This window comes from Amblyraja radiata, chromosome 9 (assembly GCF_010909765.2).
Source record: "Amblyraja radiata isolate CabotCenter1 chromosome 9, sAmbRad1.1.pri, whole genome shotgun sequence".
Taxonomy (NCBI): Eukaryota; Metazoa; Chordata; class Chondrichthyes; order Rajiformes; family Rajidae; genus Amblyraja; species Amblyraja radiata.
The window spans coordinates 61,679,171-61,700,522 of record NC_045964.1 but is presented as its reverse complement, the minus strand read 5'-3'; the positions used below and the strand labels follow the sequence as shown (position 1 = coordinate 61,700,522).

The following is a 21,352-nucleotide window of genomic DNA, read 5'->3' as shown; positions in this document are numbered from 1 at the left end:
GACATCACGACCTACCTACGACCTCCTACGACCTCGTGACGCCCATGCTGCGAGTATGAGTCATGGGGAAACTCGGCAGAGGTCGTGAATTAGGTCGTGAAAGTGGGACAGGCCCTTTAGAACCTAGAACAGTGAAGTACAGGCCCACTCACCCACAGTGTCGGTGCCGAACATGATGCAAAGTTAAACTAATCTCCGCTCGCATATGATTCATGTTCATTAGTCATAGGAGCAGAATTAGGCCATTCGGGCCATCGAGTCTACTCCTCCATTCAATCGTAGCTGATCTATCTTACCCTCTCAACCCCAATCGCCTACATTCTCCCCACAACCGTTGATCCATTTCTGCCCATTTCTGCTGATCCGTCCATCTCTGCTGCCTCACAGAGCAGACCCATTACTCACCGACCCATTGTTCCTGCTCCCTCCCCCCCCCCCCCCCAATTTAAAAAAAATTATCTGCACATTCTGCCACTTACCCAAGCATTATAATGGCCAATTAAACTATCAGACAGCACGGATTTGGCATGTGGGAGGAAACCGGAGCACCCAGAGGCAATCCCACATGTCACAGGAAGAACGTGCAAACTCCACACAGATGGCATTGGAGGTTAGGATTGAACTTAAATCGCTGGAGCTATGAGGCAGCAGCTCCACCAACTGTGCCCTGAACTCCCTGGAGATCTCAGATTTCTGGCAAAATTTAGTTTAGTTTAGTTTAGAGATACAGCGCGGAAACAGTCCCTTCCTACCACCGAGTCCGCACCGACTAGCGATTCCCGCACACCAGCACTACCCTACGCACATACTAGGGACAACTTTACATTTACGCCAAGCCAATTAACATTTGGAGTGTGGGAGGAAACCGAAGATCTCGGAGAAAACCCACGCAAGTCATGGGGAGAACGTGCAAACTCCGTGCAGACAGCACCCGTAGTCAGGATCGAAACTGGGTCTCTGGCGCTGTGAGGCTGCAACTCTACAGCTGCGCCACCCTGATGCCCAAATGTGTTTTTTTCCCCCTGTTGAACAAATCCAAGCCATTCCCTGTGGTCTTTCTTTTTGTTTGATCTCCAAGACAGAAACTAGAAGAGTCAAATGTTGTTTTCCCTATTGCCTGGGGTTTTATATTGCACTTGTTGATGAATCCACTTTCAGTCATATTGACAGAGGGAATCAGAGGCGTTGGTTAAAGTTTGAACTTGACAGATGTTCCTTAGACACTTGAAGCACCACATGTGAAAATAATGGGCTGAACTTCAGGGATGAATGAGCTGTCGAGGTTCAGCAGCATGGTGTGGTTTGAAGGAAGCTGACCCGTCCCATCAAAGTCAACGCCAGAAGAGAACCTTTAAACTTCCCCCCGTCACCAGCACCCCTGCCTCTGTTGCCGAGGGTCCTGTAACTATTCAATCGCAACAGAAAATATGCTGGAAATAAGCAGCAGCTTGACATTCATCATTTAGAAAAATAGGAAGTCAAGATGGGGTAACACAGCGGCGCAGCGGTAAACATAGACACGTCGGTGCAGGAGTAGGCCTTCGAGCCTGCACCGCCATTCAATATGGTCATGGCTGATCATCTAAAATCAGTACCATGTTCATGCTTTTTCCCCCATATCCCTTGATTCCGTTAGCCCTAAGAGCTAAATCTCCTGAAAACATCCACTGAATTGGCCTCCACTGCCTTCTGTGGCGGAGAATTCCACAGATTCACAACTCTCTGGGTGAAAATGTTTTTCCTCATCTCAGCCCTAAATGGCTTACCCATTATTCTTAAACTGTGACCCCTGGTTCTGGACTCCCCCAACATGGGGAACATTTTTCATGCATCTAGCCTGTCCAATCCTTTAAGAATTTGAGCTGTTTCTACAATATACCCTCTCATCCTTCTAAATTCTAGCCCAGTCGACCCATTCTTTCATCATATGTCAGTCCCGCCATCCCGGGAATTAACCTGGTGAACCTATTGCTCCCTTATTTGCAATAATGTCCTTCCTCAAATTAGGTTACCAAAATTGCACACAATACTCCAGGTGTGGTCTCACCAGGGCCCTGTACAACTGCAGTAGGGCCTCCTTGCTCCTAAACTCAAATCCTCTCGCAATGATGGCCAACATGCCATTAGCTTTCTTCATTACTTGCTGTACCTGCAAGCTTACTTTCAGTGACTGATGAACAAGGACACCCAGATTTCATTGTGCTTCCCCTTTTCCTAATCTGACACCATTCAGATAATAATCTGCCTTCCTGTTCTTGCCACCAAGGTGGATAACCTCACATTTATCCTCATTATACTGCCTCTGCCATGCATCTGCCCACTCATCCAACCTATCCAAGTCACCCTGCAGCCTCATAGCATCCTCACCTTACACTGCCACCCAGGTCTGTGTCATCCGCATACTTGGAGATGTTACAGTAGACAATAGACAATAGACAATAGGTGCTGGAGTAGACCATTCGGCCCTTTGAGCCAGCACCGCCATTCACTGTGATTATGGCTGATCATCCACAATCAGTACCCGTTCTTGCCTTCTCCACATATCCCTTGACTCCGCTATCTTTTAGAGCTCTATCTAACTCTCTCTTGAAAGCATCCAGAGAATTGGCCTCCACTGCCTTTTGAGGCAGAGATCTAAATCATTAATATATATTGTAAACAACTGTGGTCCCAGCACCGAGCCTTGCGGCACCCCACCAGTCACTGCCTGCCATTCTGAAAAGGACCCATTAATTCCTCCTCTTTGCTTCCTGTTAGCCAACCAGTTCTCTATCCATGTCAAACCCTACCCCTAATACCATGTGCTCTAATTTTGCACTCTAATCTCTTGTGTGGGACATTGCCAAAGGTTTTTGAAAGTCCAGATGCACCACATCCACTGGCTTTCCCTTATCCATTCTACTTGTTACATCCTCAAAAAATTCCAGAAGATTCGTCAAGCATGATTTCCCCTTCATAAATCCATGCTGATTTTGACATATCCTGTCACTTCTTTGCAAATGCACTGCTTTAAAAAAACATCTTTAACATTCGACTCAAGCATCTTCCCCACCTTCGATGTAAGGCTAACTGCTCTATAATTCCCCATTTTCTCTCTCCCTCCTTTCTGAAAAAGTGGAGTTACATTGGCTACCCACTAGTCCTCAGGAACTGATCCAGAGTCGAGAGAACATTGGAAAATGATCACCAATGCATCCACAATTTCTAGGGCCACCTCCTTGAGTACTCTGGGATGCAGACCATCAGGCCCTGTGGATTCATAAACTTTCAGTCCCAACAGTTTACCTAACACCATTTCCTGACTAATGTGGATTAGTTCCTCCCTCCCACTAGATCCTCGATCCCCTAGTATTTCTGGGAGATTGTTTTTGTCTTCCTTTTTGAAGACAGAACCAAAGTACTCATTTAAAATCCAAAAACTCGTTTAACTGTTCTGTCATTTCCTTGTTTCCCTTTATAACTTCACCTGTCTCTGATTGTAAGGGACCTACATTTATCTTCACTAATCTTTTCCTTTTTACATATCTAAAGAAGCTTTTACAGTTTTATATTCCCTGCAAGTTTTCTTTCACGCTCTTTTCCCCCCTCTTAATTAACCCCTTTGTCCTCCTCTGTTGAGTTCTAAATTTCTCCCAGTCCTCTTCTTCTGACCAATTTATGTGCCTCTACCTTGGATTTAACACTATCCCTGATTTCCCTCGTTAGCCACGGTTGAGCCGCCTTCCCCATTTTATTTTTTTCGCCAGACAGTGATGCGCAATTTTTGTAGTTCATCCATGCGAGTTCATTCCCGATGTTGGGGAAGTCCAGAACAAGGGCTCACAGTTTAAGGATAAGGGGAAAATCTTTTAGGACCGAGATGAGGAAAAACATTTTTCACACAGAGAGTGGTGAATCTCTGGAATACTCTGCCACAGAAGGTAGTTGAGGCCAGTTCATTGGCTATATTTAAGAGGGAGTTAGATGTGGCCCTTGTGGCTAAAGGGATCAGGGGGTATGGAGAGAAGGCAGGTACGGGATACTGAGTTGGATGATCAGCCATGATCATATTGAATGGCGGTGCAGGCTCGAAGGGCGGAATGGCCTACTCCTGCACCTATTTTCGATGTTTCTATGTTTCTATGCGGTCTTTAAATCTTTGCCATTGCATCTCCACCGTCAACACTTTAAGTATAATTTGCCCATCCTAGCCAATTCCCGTCTCATACCTTCGAAGTCTCCTTTCTTTAAGTTTAGGACCCTGGTCTCTGAATTAACCGTGTCACTCTCCATCCTAATGCAGAATTCCACTTAATTATGGCCACTGTTGCCCAAGGGGCCTTGCACAATAAGATCTCTAAATAATCCTTCCTCATTACACAATACCCAGTCTAGGATGGCCTGCCCTCTAGTCGGTTCTTCTACGTATTGGTTTAAAAAACCATCCCGTATACATTCCAGGAAATCCTCCTCCTCAGCGCTGCTACCAATTCGGTTGGCCCAATCTATATGTAGATTAAAGTCACCCATAATAACCGCTGTACCTTTGCTACACGCATCCCTAATTTCCTGCTTGATGCTATCCCCAACCTCCCTACTGCTGTTTGGTGGTCGACAGCGTTTTCTGCCCTTGACTACTTCGCAGTTCTACACATAACGATTCTACAGCATCCAAGCTAATGTCCCTCCTTGCTATTGCATTAATCTTCACTTGAACCAGCAATGCCACCCCACCTCTTCCTTCCTGAATATCAAATACCCCTGCATGCTTAGCTCCCAGTCTTGGTCACCCTGGAGCCATGTCTACGTAATTCAAACTATATCTTATTCCTTAACTACTAACTGCACATTCCATTCATCCACCTTATTACGAATGCTCTGCACATTAAGGTACAAAGCTTTCAGGTTTATTTTTCTTATCTCCCTTCTACCTTTTGCTTCTGTCCTCCTTTTATGGCCCTTTTATGGCCTTGCATTGGTTCCCATCCCCCTGCCCTGTCAGTTTAAACGTGACCTTTCCTACCCTCTCTTACTGGTTAGCTGCACGCACACGGTTTCAAGTTGTTGACTCCACCCCCCCACTGTTTAGTTTAATCCCACCTGTGTAGCACTAGAAAACCTGCCTGCCAGAACGTCGGTCCCCCTCCAATTACGGTGCAACCCGTCCTTTTTGTACAGGTCACCCTGCCTCAGAAGAGATTCCAGTGATCTAGAAATCTATATCCCTACCCCATGCACCAACTTCTCAGCCACACATTCAGATCCCCTGTCTCCTTGTTCCTATCCTCACAAGCATGAGGTACTGGAAGCAACCCAGAGATAACCACCTGAGAAGTCCTGCTTTTCAGCCTCCTACGTAGTTCTCTATACTCACGTTGCACAACCTCCTTCCTCTTCTTACCAACGTCGTTTGTGCCTACATGCACAACTACTTCCGGCTGCTCACCTTCCCTCTCGAGGATGTTCTGAAGTCGGTCTGAGACATCTCGGACCCTGGCACCAGGGAGGCAACACACCATCCTCGGGTCACGCCTGTCGCCGCAGAATCACCTGTCCGCAGCTCGGACAATGGAGTTATCCGCCACTATGACTCAGCCTGACGTCGGTCTCGCCGGCCGAGCCTCAGTGCCAGGATTTGAGTCACAGACCTGTCCACTGAAGGCATCGTCTGCCCCGACAGCTCCCAGGAGGGCGTACCTGTTTTCAAGAGGTACGTCCACTGAGGTCTCCTGCACTCGCTTCACCCCGTTCCTTTCTGTCTCTAACCGTCGCTCCTCATGCACTCTTGGATTGTCGACCTGACTGTCGGTCCTGTCCAGGAAGCTTTCGTCTTCCCGGATGGACCCGCAGGTCATCCAGCTGCTGCTCCAGTTCCCTGACTCGGTCCTTGAGGAGCTGCAACTGGACACAGTTCCCACACGTGTAGCGGTCGGTGACACCAGCGGTGCCCCTGGCTTCCCACATCCTGCAACAAACACACTGCAATAACATTCCTGCCATCACTACAATAAGTTTAAATATTTAAATTAAATCAAACACACGCACACACACAACCGATTAAATGTAGCCTCCTCGCCGAAGACTCTTGACCCAAAGACTCGCACCTCACCTCTCCAAGGGCGCTCCACTACACCTGAACTTAATTTTATCTAATCACATCAACTATCCTAGTCAATCCACTCCCTCGCTGGTCTGACTGCCGCTCTTCTGCGACCTTCAAGGTAATTGCCCCGGGCTGTCTTTCGGCGCTCTTTTTAAAGGTCCCGTACTTTACTCGCCTAGGAGATAACCTTCCTTCAGCCAATCCACTCCCTCGCTGGTCTGGCTGCTGCTCCTCTGCGACCTTCAAGGTAACTAATTACAGTGTCAGTGCCTTACAGTGTCAGGCCCCAGGTTCGATCCTGACTCAGCACCTCAGTGCTCAACGGAGACGAGGAAACACTATTTCACACAGAGAGTTGTGAGTCTGTGGAATTCTCTGCCTCAGAGGGCGGTGGAGGCAGGTTCTCTGGATACTTTCAAGAGCGAGCTAGATAGGGCTCTTAAAGATAGCGGAGTCAGGGGATATGCGGAGAAGGCAGGAACGGGATACTGATTGGGGATGATCAGCCATGATCACATTGAATGGCGGTGCTGGCTCGAAGGGCCGAATGGCCTACTCCTGCACCTATTGTCTATTTTCTATTGTCTGTACGGAGTTTGTACATTCTTCCCGTGACAGTGTGGGCTTTCCCCGGGTGCTCTGGTCTCCTCCCACACTCCAAAGACGTACAGGTTTGTAGGTCAATCAGCTTTGGTAAAAATTGTAATTTGTCCCTAGTGTGTAGGATAGTGTTAGTGTACGGGGTCGCTGGTGGCTGTGATGCAGCAAGGGTTCGATCCTGACCTTGTTGGGCTGAAGGGCTCACAAGTTATAGGACCAGAATTAGGCTGTTCAGACCATCAAGTCTACTCTGCCATTCAATCAAAGCTGATCTACCTTTCCCCCTCAACCCCTTTCTCCTGCCTTCTCCCCATAATCTGTGACACCCGTACTAATCAAGAATCTATCTCGGCCTTAAAAATATCCATTGACTTGACCTCCTCCACAGCCGTCTGTGGCAATGAATCCCACCGAGTCCACGCCAACAATCGATCATCCATTCACGTTATCCCACTTTCTTGTCCAATCCTTACACGCTCGGGGCAATGTAAGAGGCCAATTAACCTTCAAACCTGCACGCCTTTGTAGTGCCCTGAAAAAATCCATGCATTCACAGGGAGAACGTGCAAACTCTACACAGACAGCACCCAAGGTCAGGATCGAACCCTCGCTAGTTCTCCACTGTGCTCATGTTCTCTACTGTGTCACTAATGTTGGAGAATTCAGTATTGAGTCCTCAGGGCTGTAATGTGCCCAGCAGGAAGATGAGGTGCTGTTCATCCATTTTGCATTGTGCTTTGTATTTGATGAGCATGGAAGGCCATTGGCAGTAATCAGATTGGGATTATGAATTAAAATGGCAGGGGAATGGAAGCTCAGAGTCACTTCAGTAGACTGAAAGAAGCAGTCACCCACTGTGTGTTTGGTCTCTGCAGTGTAGAGTAGGCCACACCGAGAATACCGAATGCGGTGCGCGATTAGAGGAAGTACGTCCACGTGAGTTGTTGCTTCGCCTTCAGCAGGCACGGAAATCGCTGTCAAAACATGGGGGGGACACAATTTCTTGGCAGCCATGTGCGCGCACACACGCGAGGTTTCGTCCGTGGGCCCTATGGCCGGTAAAACATCGGCAACTGACCTGGTTGGCGACCGATTCTAAACTCTGGCAACAGCAACTTCATCCGCCCCGAATCGTGCGGCTTCAATCGGCCCGTTCGCGGGGGCTTCAACATCGGGAGCCTCGATCGCCTCGACGCAGCAATTTGACCGCGGGGCGGTGGAAGATCCCGCGGCCGTCCGCGCCGGGCGATGAAAGGCCCCGCGAACGGGCCGATTCAAGCTCCGCTCTATGATCTTTGCTCTACCAGGATGGTCTCCCTCCACCAATCACCGTGCTCTGTCCCCAGTCCCACCCCCCCTACTTCCGCCTCTGACCGACACCTCCCTCCTCCAATCATCGCGCTGAATCATCATGACCCCCCCCTACTGCCACTGACCGACGTCTCTCTTGTCAAATCGGCGCCTTCGGTCATCAGTCCCACCCCCGCAGTCTTGGGGAAAGCGGAGATTTTTAACAGCTTTATTTTTCACGGAGTTTTAAAATCCGGATTACAAAAAATGGGGGGAGATCATCCCCCATCTCATAAAACAGGGGGCGCTGCGTCATCCCCCTGTCCTCCCCCCCCCACCCCCCCGGGATTTCCGCCCCTGACCTTCAGTATCTCAGTACTGTGTCAGTAAGGCAGGACTGGAGGGGCTGGTGCACTACAACGGCCAAGCCATTTATCACCATCTCTGCTAGCCACTCCTCTTCATACAAGAGCAGCGGCTGCCTCTCGAACTCGAGGTTGTGGAGACCAGGCTATCTGTGTTGGGCACAATGTGCTGGAGTAACTCAGCTGGTCAGGCAGCATCTCTGCAGAATGTGAAGACGTGACGTTTCGGGTCGGGACCCTTTTCTCAGACCCGACCGGATATGCCACCTATTCACGTTCTCCAGAGATGCTGTACGACCCACTGAGTTACTCCATCCATGTTGACTTTTTTACAAACCAGCATCTGCAGTTCATTGTGACTTGGTATGTGTCAGGCTCTGGTCATATTAGTGGTGTACTACGGTAAACTATAGAGTCATATAGCATGGAAACAGGCCCTTCGGCCCAGCTTACCCATGCTGACCAAGGTGCCCCATCCACACTAATCCTACCTGCCCACATTTGACTTACATCCCTCTAAATGTTTCCTGTCCATGTACCTGTCCAAATGCCTTTTAGATGCTGTTATGGTACCTGCCTCAACTACTGACGGCCTCCACAGCCTTCTGTGGCAAAGAATTCCACAGATTCACCACCCTCTGACTAAAGACATTTCTCCTCATTTCCTTCCTAAAAGAACGTCCTTTAATTCTGAGGCTATGACCTCTTGTCCTAGACTCTCCCATTGTTGGAAACATCCTCTTCACATCCATTCTATCCAGCCCTATCACTATTCTGTACGTGTTAATGAGGTCCCCCTTCATTCTTCTAAACTCCAGCGAATACAGGCCCAGTGCCGACAAACGCTCATCATAGGTTAGCCTACTCATCCTTGGGATCATTCTTGTAAACCTCCTCTGGATCCTCTCCAGGACCAGCACATGCTTCCTCAGATATGGTGCTCAAAATTGATCACAATATTCCAAATGCGGCCTTACCAGCACCTTATCGAGCCTCAGCATTACATCCCTCTGGTATAGAAGCCCTCTTGAAATAAATGCTAGCATTGAGTTTGCTTTCTTTACTATCGATAGGTACTTTCTTTACTTCCCTATCAAAAGCAAGGTACATGCCGTATAATGCAATGCAATGAAAGCATACTGGCTTTTATAACAAGAGGAGTCGAGTATAGGAGCAAAGAGGTCCTTCTCCAGTTGTACAGGGCCCTAGTGAGACCACACCTGGAGTATTGTGTGCAGTTTTGGTCACTTAATTTGAGGAAGGACATTCTTGCTATTGAGGGAGTGCAGCGTAGGTTTACAAGGTTAATTCCCGGAATGGCGGGACTGTCATATGCTGAGAGAATGGAGCGGCTGGGCTTGTATAGTCTGGAGTTTAGAAGGATGAGAGGAGTTCTTATTGAAACATATAAGATTGTTAAGGGTTTGGACACGCTAGAGGCAGGAAACATGTTCCCGATGTTGGGGGAGTCCAGAACCAGGGGCCACAGTTTAAGAATAAGGGGTAAGCCAATTAGAACAGAGACGAGGAAACACTTTTTCTCACAGAGAGTTGTGAGTCTGTGAAATTCCCTGCCTCAGAGGGCGGTGGAGGCCGGTTCTCTGGATACTTTAAAGAGAGAGCTAGGTAGGGCTCTTAAAGATAGCGGAGTCAGGGGATATTGGGAGAAGGCAGGAACGGGGTACTGATTGGGGATGATCAGCCATGATCACATTGAATGGCGGTGCTGGCTCGAAGGGCCAAATGGCCTACTCCTGCACCTATAGTCTATTGTCTATTGTTTATAATCGGTGTTTTGGGGTAATTTGCAGTTGCCCTTGAGATGGGTAAAAGAGAATATTGGGGAATAAAAAGGAACTGCAGATGCTGAGTTATGGGCCTGTCCCACTTAGGTGACTCTTTAGGCCACTGCAGGAGACTATGCAGTCGCCACATAGTCGCCACATGTTCGCGGGTGGTTGACGGGCAGTCGTCTTCATGGTCGCGAGGAGTTCCCGCATTCTGGGAACTAGTCGCGGCCTCATTATGGTCGCCGAGAATTTTTAAACGTGTTGAAAAATTAGCAGCGACTAGAATGAAGTCTCCATGGAGAGTAGCGAGAATTATCGAGCCATAGGTGGGTCGCAAGGCGGTCCTAGTGGTTTGCCAGGAGGTTGAAGGTTCTCGGTGGTTCTCGTAGGTTGGAGCCGCTGCTGACCGGTGAATTTCATTGGCTTATTGGGGGGAAAAAAAGGTAAGCATTAGTTTTCAGAACCAAGGAACCGACCGGTAATGTTAAATGTCCGCTGAGCTTCACAGCCGTGTATCTCTGGCTTCTTAAAAGTCGTCCCTACTCCTTCTCCCTCCTTCTCCTCCTTCTCCCCCTTCTTCTAAAGGATTTACCGTACACTATGCTTTAGCCGTCTGTCCCACTGTACAAGCTAATTCAAGAGTTCTCCCGAGTTTCCCCTGATTTGAACTCGGAGAATTACGGTAATAGCCGCTCGAAGGCACTCGGGGCTCTCGTGGACATTTTTCAACATGTTGAAAAATCTTCACGAGTCTTCACGAGCTTACCGCATTTCTAGAGTACCTGCCGTTAGCGTTACCAGCCGCTAAGAGACGTCCCGAGCTCCGACGTACCCGCTACATACATTCTACGTGCTTACCACGAGTCTGATTTTTTTTTAAACTCGTGTGAGCTCTTGAATTACCTCGTACAGTGGAACAGGCCCTTTACAGCGCCAACCTTCCTGCTCATCGCGGTGTGTGTCTGTATCACCTTGGCTTTGCACCGTGGGAATTTTTTAGACAGCGCTACCCCCGCTTGCCCTGGCCCCCGCCTTTGCGATGTGTGTGTGTCTGTGTGTGTGTGTGTCTGTGTGTGCGTGTCTGTGTGTGCGTCTGTGTGTGCGTGTGTGTGTGTGTGTGTGTGTGTGTGTGTGTGTGTGTGTGTGTGTGTGTCTGTGTGTGCGTGTGTGTGTGTGCGTGCGCGTGTGTGTGTGTGTGTGTGTGTGTGTGTGTGTGTGTGCGCGCGTGTGTGTGTGTGTGTGTTCCACTCTGACAGTCGCCGTTCCAGTTTCCAGGTTTCTGCCGGCAACTTGTCAGTCCGCTGAAAAATCTCCTAGGTAGGACAGGCCCATAACTCTAGCATTTTGCTAGATATTTATAACGAAGTTGCAAAGACGTAGAATGCTGGAGTAACTCAGGTGGTCAGGCAGCATCTCTGGTGAAAATGTAAAGGTGATGTTTCGGGCCGGGATCCTTCTTCGGATAATGTGTTGTACGGGTCTTGGGAAAATGGTCTCAGATTGCCGAGGATGGATTCTAACTTCACACTCAAACTAAAAGCTCCTTGGCAAAACCAGTCTCCTGCAACAATTTGCGATCTCCAGAACGATCGCTCTTTGTGCCAGACAGCAGTCCCGGGGGCTCGTCGAACAACATCCCCGCGGTGAGCGCGACCCTCGCATCATTTGTAATTGTAGGCCGTTTGATTTACTGCGGAATTTTCTTTACAAATTGCTTTGCGAGACCTTAATTAACCTTGCGGCAGTTGTAACGTGTATTCCCTTTAGTCCCCAGTGCCCGGAAACATGAAGATATACCATCCAGACCGAGCCTGCAGGAACAGCTCTTCCTGGCGGTCGGTGCTCGAGGAACTTGAATAGGAATTCTCATCATCTCTTCCTCGTGCTGAGAATAAATCATTACACATAAAGATAACAGCAAATATATCTTTGACCTCCATCCCTCCCTCCGCCTTCCAGGCAAATGCAGCCAGTCTGATTTCCACAGCTTCTCTCCATTATTGAGGTCATGTCTCATTGAGTGTGACTCGGGGAAATGTTCGCCGCTCTTGATCTTTACTACCTGTCGTTGATCCGAGCTCCTGACGTGCTCACTCAGCTTGTCAGCCTTTGATCGAGACCCTTCGCAGCACACAGCAGCTCACGACCGAGCGGAGAGCCTTAAACCTATGTCCTCTGGTGCCCGATCTCCCCTATTCTGTTTAGTTTTTAGTTTAGTTTTGTTTCGAGACACAGCGCGGCAAACAGGCCCTTCGGCCCTCCGGCGATCCCCGCACATCAACAGTTACACCGTCCTACGCACCATTAGGGGCAATTTACTCTTATAACAAGCCAATTAACCTACAAACCTTTGGAGTGCGGGAGGAAACCGAGATTTTGGAGAAAACCCACGGGGAGAACGTACAAACTCTGGACAGGCAGCATCCGTGGTCGGGGTCGAACCCGGGTCTCCGGTGCTGCAAGCGCCTGTAAGGCAGCAACTCTACCGCTGCGCCACCATGTTTTCCTTAAGATTTGGAATGTGGACGGAAACCGGAGCACCCGGACAAAACCCCAGCCAGTCACAGGTAGAATGTGCAAAGACACAAAATGCTCGAGTAACTCAGCGGGTCAGGTGGCATCTCTGAGCTCTGGGCAAAAGACTCCGTGCAGTCACCCCGTCTATTGGGGTCAAGGAAAGAGCGTTCACGTCGCGACCCTGTTTCCACCAATCTTTCCAACCACCACGTACAAGAAGCACAAGAAGCGCAAGACGCCATTGTATGCAGATGCCCAGAAGTGTGTTCAGGTCTGGCTGAACAATTTCTAATTTAGTTTAGTTTAGAGATACAGCGAGTGAACAGGCCCTTCGGCCCACCGTGTCCGCGCCGACCAGCGATCACCGCACATTAACACTATCCTACACCCACTAGGGACAATTTTTACATTTACCAAGCCAATTAACCTACAAACCTGTACGTCTTTGGAGCGTGTGAGGAAACTGAAGATCTCAGAGAAAACCCACGCAGGTCACGGGGAGAATGTACAAACTCCGTAGTCGGGATCGAACCCGGGTCTCTGGTGCTGCATTCGCTGTAAACTAGTAACTCTACCGCTGCGCCACTTGTGTTGTGGACTCAATAAGAAGGCCCTGTCTATTCCCATCGTGATTTTATACATTATAAGATCACCCCTCCTCCTCCTGAATAAAGCCCTAGCCTGCCCAGCCTCTCCGTACAGCTCTCGTGACTAAACTAACCTAGACTATGGATGAATTTGAGTGTTTGCTCAGCTACAGAGCATTGAGCCAACTAAAACCATCTAAGCAGCAGAAAGGAGTCCCGGCTGAATGGGCTGATATTTCATCCGCACTCAGTGTGCAGTGGAGATAAGCTAACCAAGCCACAATAGGCAGCAGGTCAGGCGCTGCCCGCTGCACTGGAATAATCATATGATATCAGTATAATGGGATCTGGTGGAGCAGCACAATCCTAATAGCAGAGCTGAAGAGGCAAAAGCTGCAGACGCACCCCCCCCTCCCCCCACCTCCCCCACCTCCCCCCGCCTCCCCCCACCTCCCCCCCCCCCCCCCCTCCCCCCACCTTCCCCCCGCCTCCCCCCCGCCTCCCAGCCCAGAGCTGTCTGGTGAGGCAGCGTGAGACAGAGATGAATCTTTATTTTAGTCAGAGCTCAACGGTTCGTAACAGCGAGAGCGCCTGCTCGCTGGCTGAGTCCTTGTGTGAAACGCTGTCGCCTTTCACTCTCCACACAGAGTGCACCCGTTCACCACTCTAGATAGACACGAATTGCTGGAGTAACTCAGCGGGACAGGCAGCATCTCTGGTGAGAGGGAATGGGTGACGTTTCGGGGTCGACACCCTTCTGACCCGAAGCGTCACCCATTCCTTCTCGCCAGAGATGCTGCCTGTCGTGCTGAGTTACTCCAGCATTTTGTGTCTACGGTTTAAAGCAGCATCTGCAGTTCCTTCCTACCCATTCACCACCGCCATCTCTGCTCGTTGTCAAACCCTGACCCGGGTCATCGCTTCTCCTCGGTGCTCTGGAGCGGAGAGAACTGACCGGCTTGGGACTGACAAAAGGGCGACACTGTGGTGCAGCGGTAGAGCTGCTGCCTTACAGCACCAGAGACCTGGGTTCGATCCTGACTGCGGATGCTATCTGTGCGGAGTTTGCACGATCTCCCTGTGCGGGGGGGGGGGGGGTTTCTCCAGGTGCTCCCGTTTCTTTCCACATACCAAATATGTGCAGATTTGTAGGAAACAGGCCCTCCAACCCACCAAATCCGCGCCAACCAACAATCACCCTGTACACTAGCACTATCCTACACACTGGGGACAATTAACAGCAGCCAATTAGCCTACAAATCTGTACATCTTTGGAGTGTGGGAGGAAACCAGAGCATCCGTAGAAAACCGAACAGACAGCAGCCACAGTTGGGGTCGAACTCGGGGTCTCTGGCACTGTAAAGGGCCTGTCCCACTTGGGCGTCATTTGCGCGTCACGCAGGTGGCGAGCGAAGATTTTGTGAATCCCAAAATCCTGGGGCGCCGTGGGCGATCGCGCGTCACTGCCTACGCCACCACGCACCATGCGCGCGTGGTGCACGGCATGCGCGCCATCACGTGTGCGTCACAACGTGGGCGATCGTGCGTCACTGCCTACGCCACCACGCACCATGCGCGCGTGGTGCACGCCATGCGCGCCATCACGTGTGCGTCACAACGCGGGCGATCGCGCATCACTGCCTACGCCACCACGCACCATACGCGCCATCACGTGTGCGTCACAACGCGCGCGTCGTGCATCGTGACGCGTAAATGATGTCGCGTAAATGACGCTCAAATGACGCCCAAGTGGGCAACAATTCTACGGTCGCGCCACCCTGCCGCCCCAAAAAAACTAGCGCTGAAATTCACTGTGTCATGGGAAGGAGATGTGTTCAACAGACTGGATTTCTGCATTCCAAACATGGATACAAAGGACATTTGCCCTCTCCAACCTGACCAACACAATTCTCATTGCTGGCCAATCAAACGCAGACACTCTCCTCCCGTCCCAGAAACCCCTGGGAAACGAGCAGAAAGGGACGTATAATAAAAAAACCCAGCCTAATTTGTATTTAAAATGAAAAGGTTAATTGTGCCAGCTATTACCTTGTGATTTGAAATGCTAATGGAGTTGGGTTTTCAGAATCATCTCAGGCATTTATAACGACTTTGGTTATGGTGAAGAGTTAACGGGCAGGCAAGAGACTGTCGTTCACGCTTTATGTACTTAAGTGCTCAAAATTATTAATATCCTGATTGCTTGACATTGAGAAAAAAATCCATTTGTTCTTCAAACGAGATTGCCTTGCAAATGAAAGAAAGTTGAGACTTCTATCTCGACGGCAGGATGATGATTTATTTTTGCATTCATACTATCTCCTTAAACGAGGTTCGTGCGAAAAGGTCTGAAAGGCATTCAGAAGAGGTCTTCACCTGTAATAATTCAGTATCATAAAGCACTCAGAAAGTGCTTGAAAAGAGCTACTGTAGTCACCGGCATTTCCATTGTCTTGAAACATTTTACATATTTAATAGAACGTAATAAAGTGCGGCTGAAGAATAGGCCCTTCCGCCCATGATGTTGGTTTAGCTTCGTTTAGAGATACTGCGCGGAAATAGGCCCTTCGGCCCACCGGGTCCGCGCCGACCAGCGATCCCCGCACATTAATGGGCCTGTCCCACTGAGGCGACTCTTTAGGCGACTGCCAGGGACTACTTTTAATGGAATTCCCCCTCGACACCTGGCGACAACCTACGACAGCACCTACGTCAACCTACGAAAACCTACGACAGCAAATATTGTCGCCACTTGTTTCAACATGTTGAAAATTTTGCGGCAGTCGCCCAAAAAAATCACCTTAGTGGGACAGGCCCTTAACACTCTCCTACACCCACTAGGGACAATATTTACATTTTGCCAAACCAATTAACCTGTACGTCTTTGGAGTGTGGGAGGAAACCGAAGATCTCGGAGAAAATCCGAGCAGGTCACAGGGAGAACGTACAAACTCCGTACAGACAGCACCCGTAGTCAGGATCGAACCCGTGTCTCTGGCGCTGCATTCGCTGTAAGGCAGCAACTCTACCGCTGCACCGTCGTGACTGCCTGGACGTGATCCATATCTCTCCATTCACTGCTTACTGTGTCCAATTTAATTTCCTCACAAAATCCACAATCATATCTGCTTCCACCACCCCCCTGGCAGCGAGTTCCAGGCATCCACCACACTCTGTGTTAAAAAAAACCTGTCCCACACATCTTCTTTGAAGTTTCCCCTCTCATCAAATACATTGTAGGACAATCAAGAAATCGAGGGCTTAGGTTTAAGATGAGAGAGGAAAGATTTGATAGAAAGCCGAGGCCATTTATTTCACACAAAAGGCAGTGGGTATATGGAACGAGCTGCCAGGTGAAGTAGTTGAAGCTGGTCCAATAACATCATTTAGGCATTTGGACAGGTAAATGGATATGAAAGGTTTAGCGGAATATGGGCCAAATGTGAGCAAATGGGACTAGATTAGATGGGGGCATCTTGGTCAGCATGGAGGAGTTGGGCCAAAGGGCTTATTTCCGCGCTGTAATACTCTATGAATCTGCATCTATTCAAAGTTTATTGGTGTTTTTTTCAGGAAAAAGTTGGGAGGTTTATTTTGTAGTTTGCGGTAAAACTGTCACGGCCGTCGCATTTGATCGTTCATGTACAAGGACGTGCTACTATTTCCAGAAGGCCCCTTTAGAGATTGACTCCGTGTGACTTACATGGGTGGTGTGATGGGTATGAACTGGCTTAGTGCAGCATTGACTGCAGCATCTTCTCCCCATTGGCATCAGTGGTGGAGAAGCTTGTCGTGGTCCTGAGATCCTGAGAGCGATGCCGTCTGGCGCGATGCTCCTGGTAGGGCCACCCATGGCGGTAAGGTCGAGGGGGAGGTCCCTGACAAAGAGCAATCCAACCAAGACCTCAACGGTGGAACAGGCGGAGGACGATGGCTGACCTTAGTGGAGCGTCACAACGGCTGGGAAGGCGGATGAAGGCTGCAGCAGAAAAGGGACCCGGTCGTCTTGGACTCCATGCCACTGGATCCTGACCCAGATCTGTCAAGGACCGTGTGGTGGCTGTCTGTGCACCAGTCTCCCCACGTTAAACAAAGTCACGCACAGGCATCCTCCATGGACAGAACAGTCATACTCGTTTCGAGTGATCGCCGATGATGATGACTATTGTCCCAAAGCTATCAACCAATTTAAAAGGGAGCTATCTGTAGGTTCTGGCCAACATATAGTATGCTTGCCTTCATTGATTGGGGCATTAAGTATAAGTCAGGAGGCCATGCTGAAGCTGCATCAGACTTTGGTTAGGTCTAATTTGGAGTATTGCTTACAGCTCTGGTCAGTCCTTTGCAGAAAGGATGCAGAGGTTTTGGAGAGGATGCAGAACAGGTTTACCACGATGCTGCCTAGATTAGAGGGTCTTAGCCCCAATGAGAGGTTGGGTGGAGTTGGATTGTTTTCTCTGGAACGTCAAAGGTTGAGAGAAGACCCAATAGAAGTATGTAAAATTATGAGCGGTGTAGATAGGATAGACAATCACAGCCTTTTCCCCAGGTCGGAGATCTCTAGGTCTAGGGGGCATAGCTTTAAAGTGAGAGGTGCAAAGTTTAATGGAGAGATGCAGAGCAAGTTTTTTAATACATATAATATAGAGTGGTGAGTGCGTGGAATCTGCTGCTGGGGGTGGTTGTGGAGGCACATACGTGGGTGGCGTTTCACATGGAAACGCAGGAGATAGAGGGATATGGATTATGCGCAGTGTGGCGCCACCTAGTGGTTAGGCCGCTTACTGAGCGAACCCTCGGCACTTGGGCTGACAGGATCACGTGGCTGACTGTGTTTGGCGGGAAGGAGTCGTCACATGATTAGTGGGTGTGCCCCGGTATATATAAGCGTGCCCTGGGAAACCCCCCTCCCACCGGTCGCGTGTGTGCTGTTCTCTGTATTACCTCAATAATGATCACTGTCATTCACAACGCGTGGCTCGCTATAGCATGCAGATGAGATTAGTTTATTTTAACATCATGTTTGGCACAGACAATGTGGACTGTAGGGCCCGTTCCTCTGCCGTGCTGTTCTATGCTCATAAGTTCATAAGTGATAGGAGCAGAATTTGGCCATTTGGCCCATCAAGTCTACTCCGCCATTCAATGATGGCTGATCTACCTCTTTCCCCCTCAACCCCATTCTCCGGCCTGCTCCCCATAATTCCTGACACCCGTACTAATCAAGGATCTATCTATCTCTGCTTTAACAATATCCATTGACGACCTCCGCATCCATCTGTGGCAATGAATTCATGATCTATGAAACGTCGCCTATCCATTTTCCCCAGAGTCGCTACTTGACCCGCTGAGTTACTCCAGCATTTTGTGTCCATCTCCTTTGTTTAGATGAAGCTAGATCAACGTTCCGACTGCGGATTCGTAAAACTACCCTTGTGTTGCTCTCCCTCCAAAGGTACACCGTCGCTCTGCCGGGCACCTGCTGGATCTCTGCCGAGCCAACAGGGGCACCTTCATCAAGGTGGGCCAGCACCTGGGAGGCTTGGACTACCTGTTACCTGAAGAGTACACCAGCACCCTGAAGATTCTGCACAGCCAAGCTCCGCAGAGCAGCCTGCACGACGTCCAGCAAGTTATCCAGGAGGATCTTGGCAAAGAGGTACATATTTTATAAATTTTTATCAATATTTTATTGATCCCCTCAGGGAAATTCAGATGTCCAGAAGCCCCCAACCAACAAACCCACACATTCAAAACGAACGCAGACAGAAAATACATCAAATACAATGAGGACACTACCTGAGAGCAATAAATACTTAAAAAGACCAATAATTAACAATAAAAAATTGAAAAATGCAAAAATGCATCCCCCTACAGCCTAGGGGTCCGTATTATAAAACCTAATGGCTGCAGGGGTGAAGGATATCCTGAACCGCTCCGTTCTACAGGGCAGGGAGAGGAGCCGGTTGTTTCGAGTGCTCTTTTGACCCTCCAGAATTACATGGAGGGGACGCCCGAGGTTTTTCAGGATGACCTGCACCTTGCGCCTCATATGCCTCTCAAGCACATCCATCCCAGGTTACAAGGGGACCTTTACTTTTAGACATTAGACTTTAGAGGTGCAGAACGGAAACAGGCCCTTCGGCCCACCGAGTCCACGCCGTCCGGCGATCACCCCGTTACACCTGCACTGTCCTACACACTAGGGCCAATTTACAATTTAAGGAAGCCAATTAACCTACAAACCTGTATGAAGTGTGGGAGGAAACCGGAGCACCCGGAGAAATCCCACGCAGTCACAGGGAGAACGTACAAAATCCGTACAGACAGCATCCGTAGTCGGGATCGAACCGGGTCTCTGGTGCTGTAAGGCAGCAACTCTATTGTTGCACCACTACGCTGGGTCATTTGGTTTAATTTAGTTCAGTTTAGTTTATTGCCACGTGTACAGTTCAAAGCTTTTTGTTGTGTGTTATGACACTAGCCGATGTTATGAAGCACTTACAATATTATTTTAATTGAGGAGAATGTGTGTGTTCATAAGTTCATAAGTGATAGAAGTATAATTAGGCCATTTGGCCTATCAAGTCTATTTCGCATTTCAATCATTTGATCTATCTTTTCCTCTCAACCCTATTCTCCTGCCTTCTCCCTGACAGCAGTGCTAATCAAGAATCTATCTATCTCCGCTTTAAAAATATTCATTGACTTGAACTCCACAGTCTTTTGTGGCAATGAATTCCGCAGATTCACCAGCCTCAGCTCACAAAGTTGCTTTTTGTTGCATGCCATTCAGTCAATGTTACGAGGCACTTACGATATTATTGTAATGGAGGAAATGTGTATAGAAATGCACAATAAAAATATATCTGCCAGGATTATGTTTATTCACATATATCATTCCTATATAGTCATAGAGTGATACAGTGTGGAAACAGGCCCTTCGGCCCAACTCACCCATACCGGCCAACAATGTCCCAGCGACACTAGTCCCACTTGCCTGCGCTTGGTCCATATCCCTCCAAACCTGTCCTATCCATGTACCTGTCCAACTGTTTCTTGAACAATGGGATAGTCCCAGCCGCAACTACCTCCTCTGGCAGCTTGTTCCATACACCCACCACCCTCTATGTGGAAAAGTTGATATAATAAATGAATACGTCATATGTATACTTCTACTATTTCCAATAGTTCTACTAATATATATATCTTACTATTGTTAATCCTTGTGCCTAATTAAAATGGTTTTGATTATTTATTGTAATTAGTTATTAATGTCAGGACTGGTATTGTTCATTCCAGCACATTTAATTCAAACCCTCTGAATATTTATCTTATAATTGTTTTTTAATGTCATGAGTGGGTTAAGTAAGGCGATGGTGTTGCAGAATTGACCGTGAAGCTGCCTCTTGAACATCATGTATTAAATTCCTGTTGACAATTAGCCGTGGAGCCACCGCGAACAAGCAGCAGGCAACGAGGGCTCAACTTCCTCATCTTCACAGAGGCAGGGGGGAAAAAGCAGCATGGTGGGATGGAAATGAGTGACAGATGGAAAACCAAGGGGCAGTGAGAGTGACGTGAAGGGAGGGAGGTGGGCGGGGGGGGGGGGGGGGGGGGGGGGGGGGGGGGGGGGGGGGGGGGGGGAGAAGGGGATACCAAAGGGAAGCGGGCAGAAAGAATCAACAGAGTCAGAAGGGAGTGGAATTCTCATAGAGGTAGACACAAAATGCTGGAGTAACCCAGGGGGACAGGCAACATCTCTGGAGAGAAGGAAAGGTCGGGCCAAGACCCTCACCCCCCTTAAGGAAGAAGGGCCTCGACCGGAAACATCACCCATTCCTTCTCTGCAGAGATGCTGCCTGACCCGCTGAGTTACTCCAGCATTTTGTGTCTATCTTCGGTTTAAACCAGTACCTGCAGTTCCTTCCTGCAGATTACGAAATTTTGGTAAAGACCGGCAAGGTATGCATTTACACTTGATCGCATTGTAATGGTGAGTGAGACACACCTGCACACACACACACACACACCCAGAGTCACTCTCTTTTTTCTCTCTGTGTCATAAACACACACACACACAGTCTCTGTCAGACACGCACAAACACACACACTCTCTAT

At 49.0% G+C, this 21,352-nt stretch overlaps 1 protein-coding gene across 3 annotated transcripts in view; it reads left to right on the top strand.

Moving 5' to 3' along the window:
* The window catches only part of adck1 (aarF domain containing kinase 1), a 443,344-nt gene that overhangs the window by 101,681 nt on the left and 320,311 nt on the right, over positions 1–21,352 (top strand). For all 3 annotated transcript variants that reach the window (XM_033027596.1, XM_033027594.1, XM_033027595.1), the window contains exon 4: positions 18,687–18,890. In XM_033027596.1, coding sequence (XP_032883487.1) covers positions 18,687–18,890 — 204 coding nt within the window. The remainder of the gene's footprint in view (positions 1–18,686; positions 18,891–21,352) is intronic.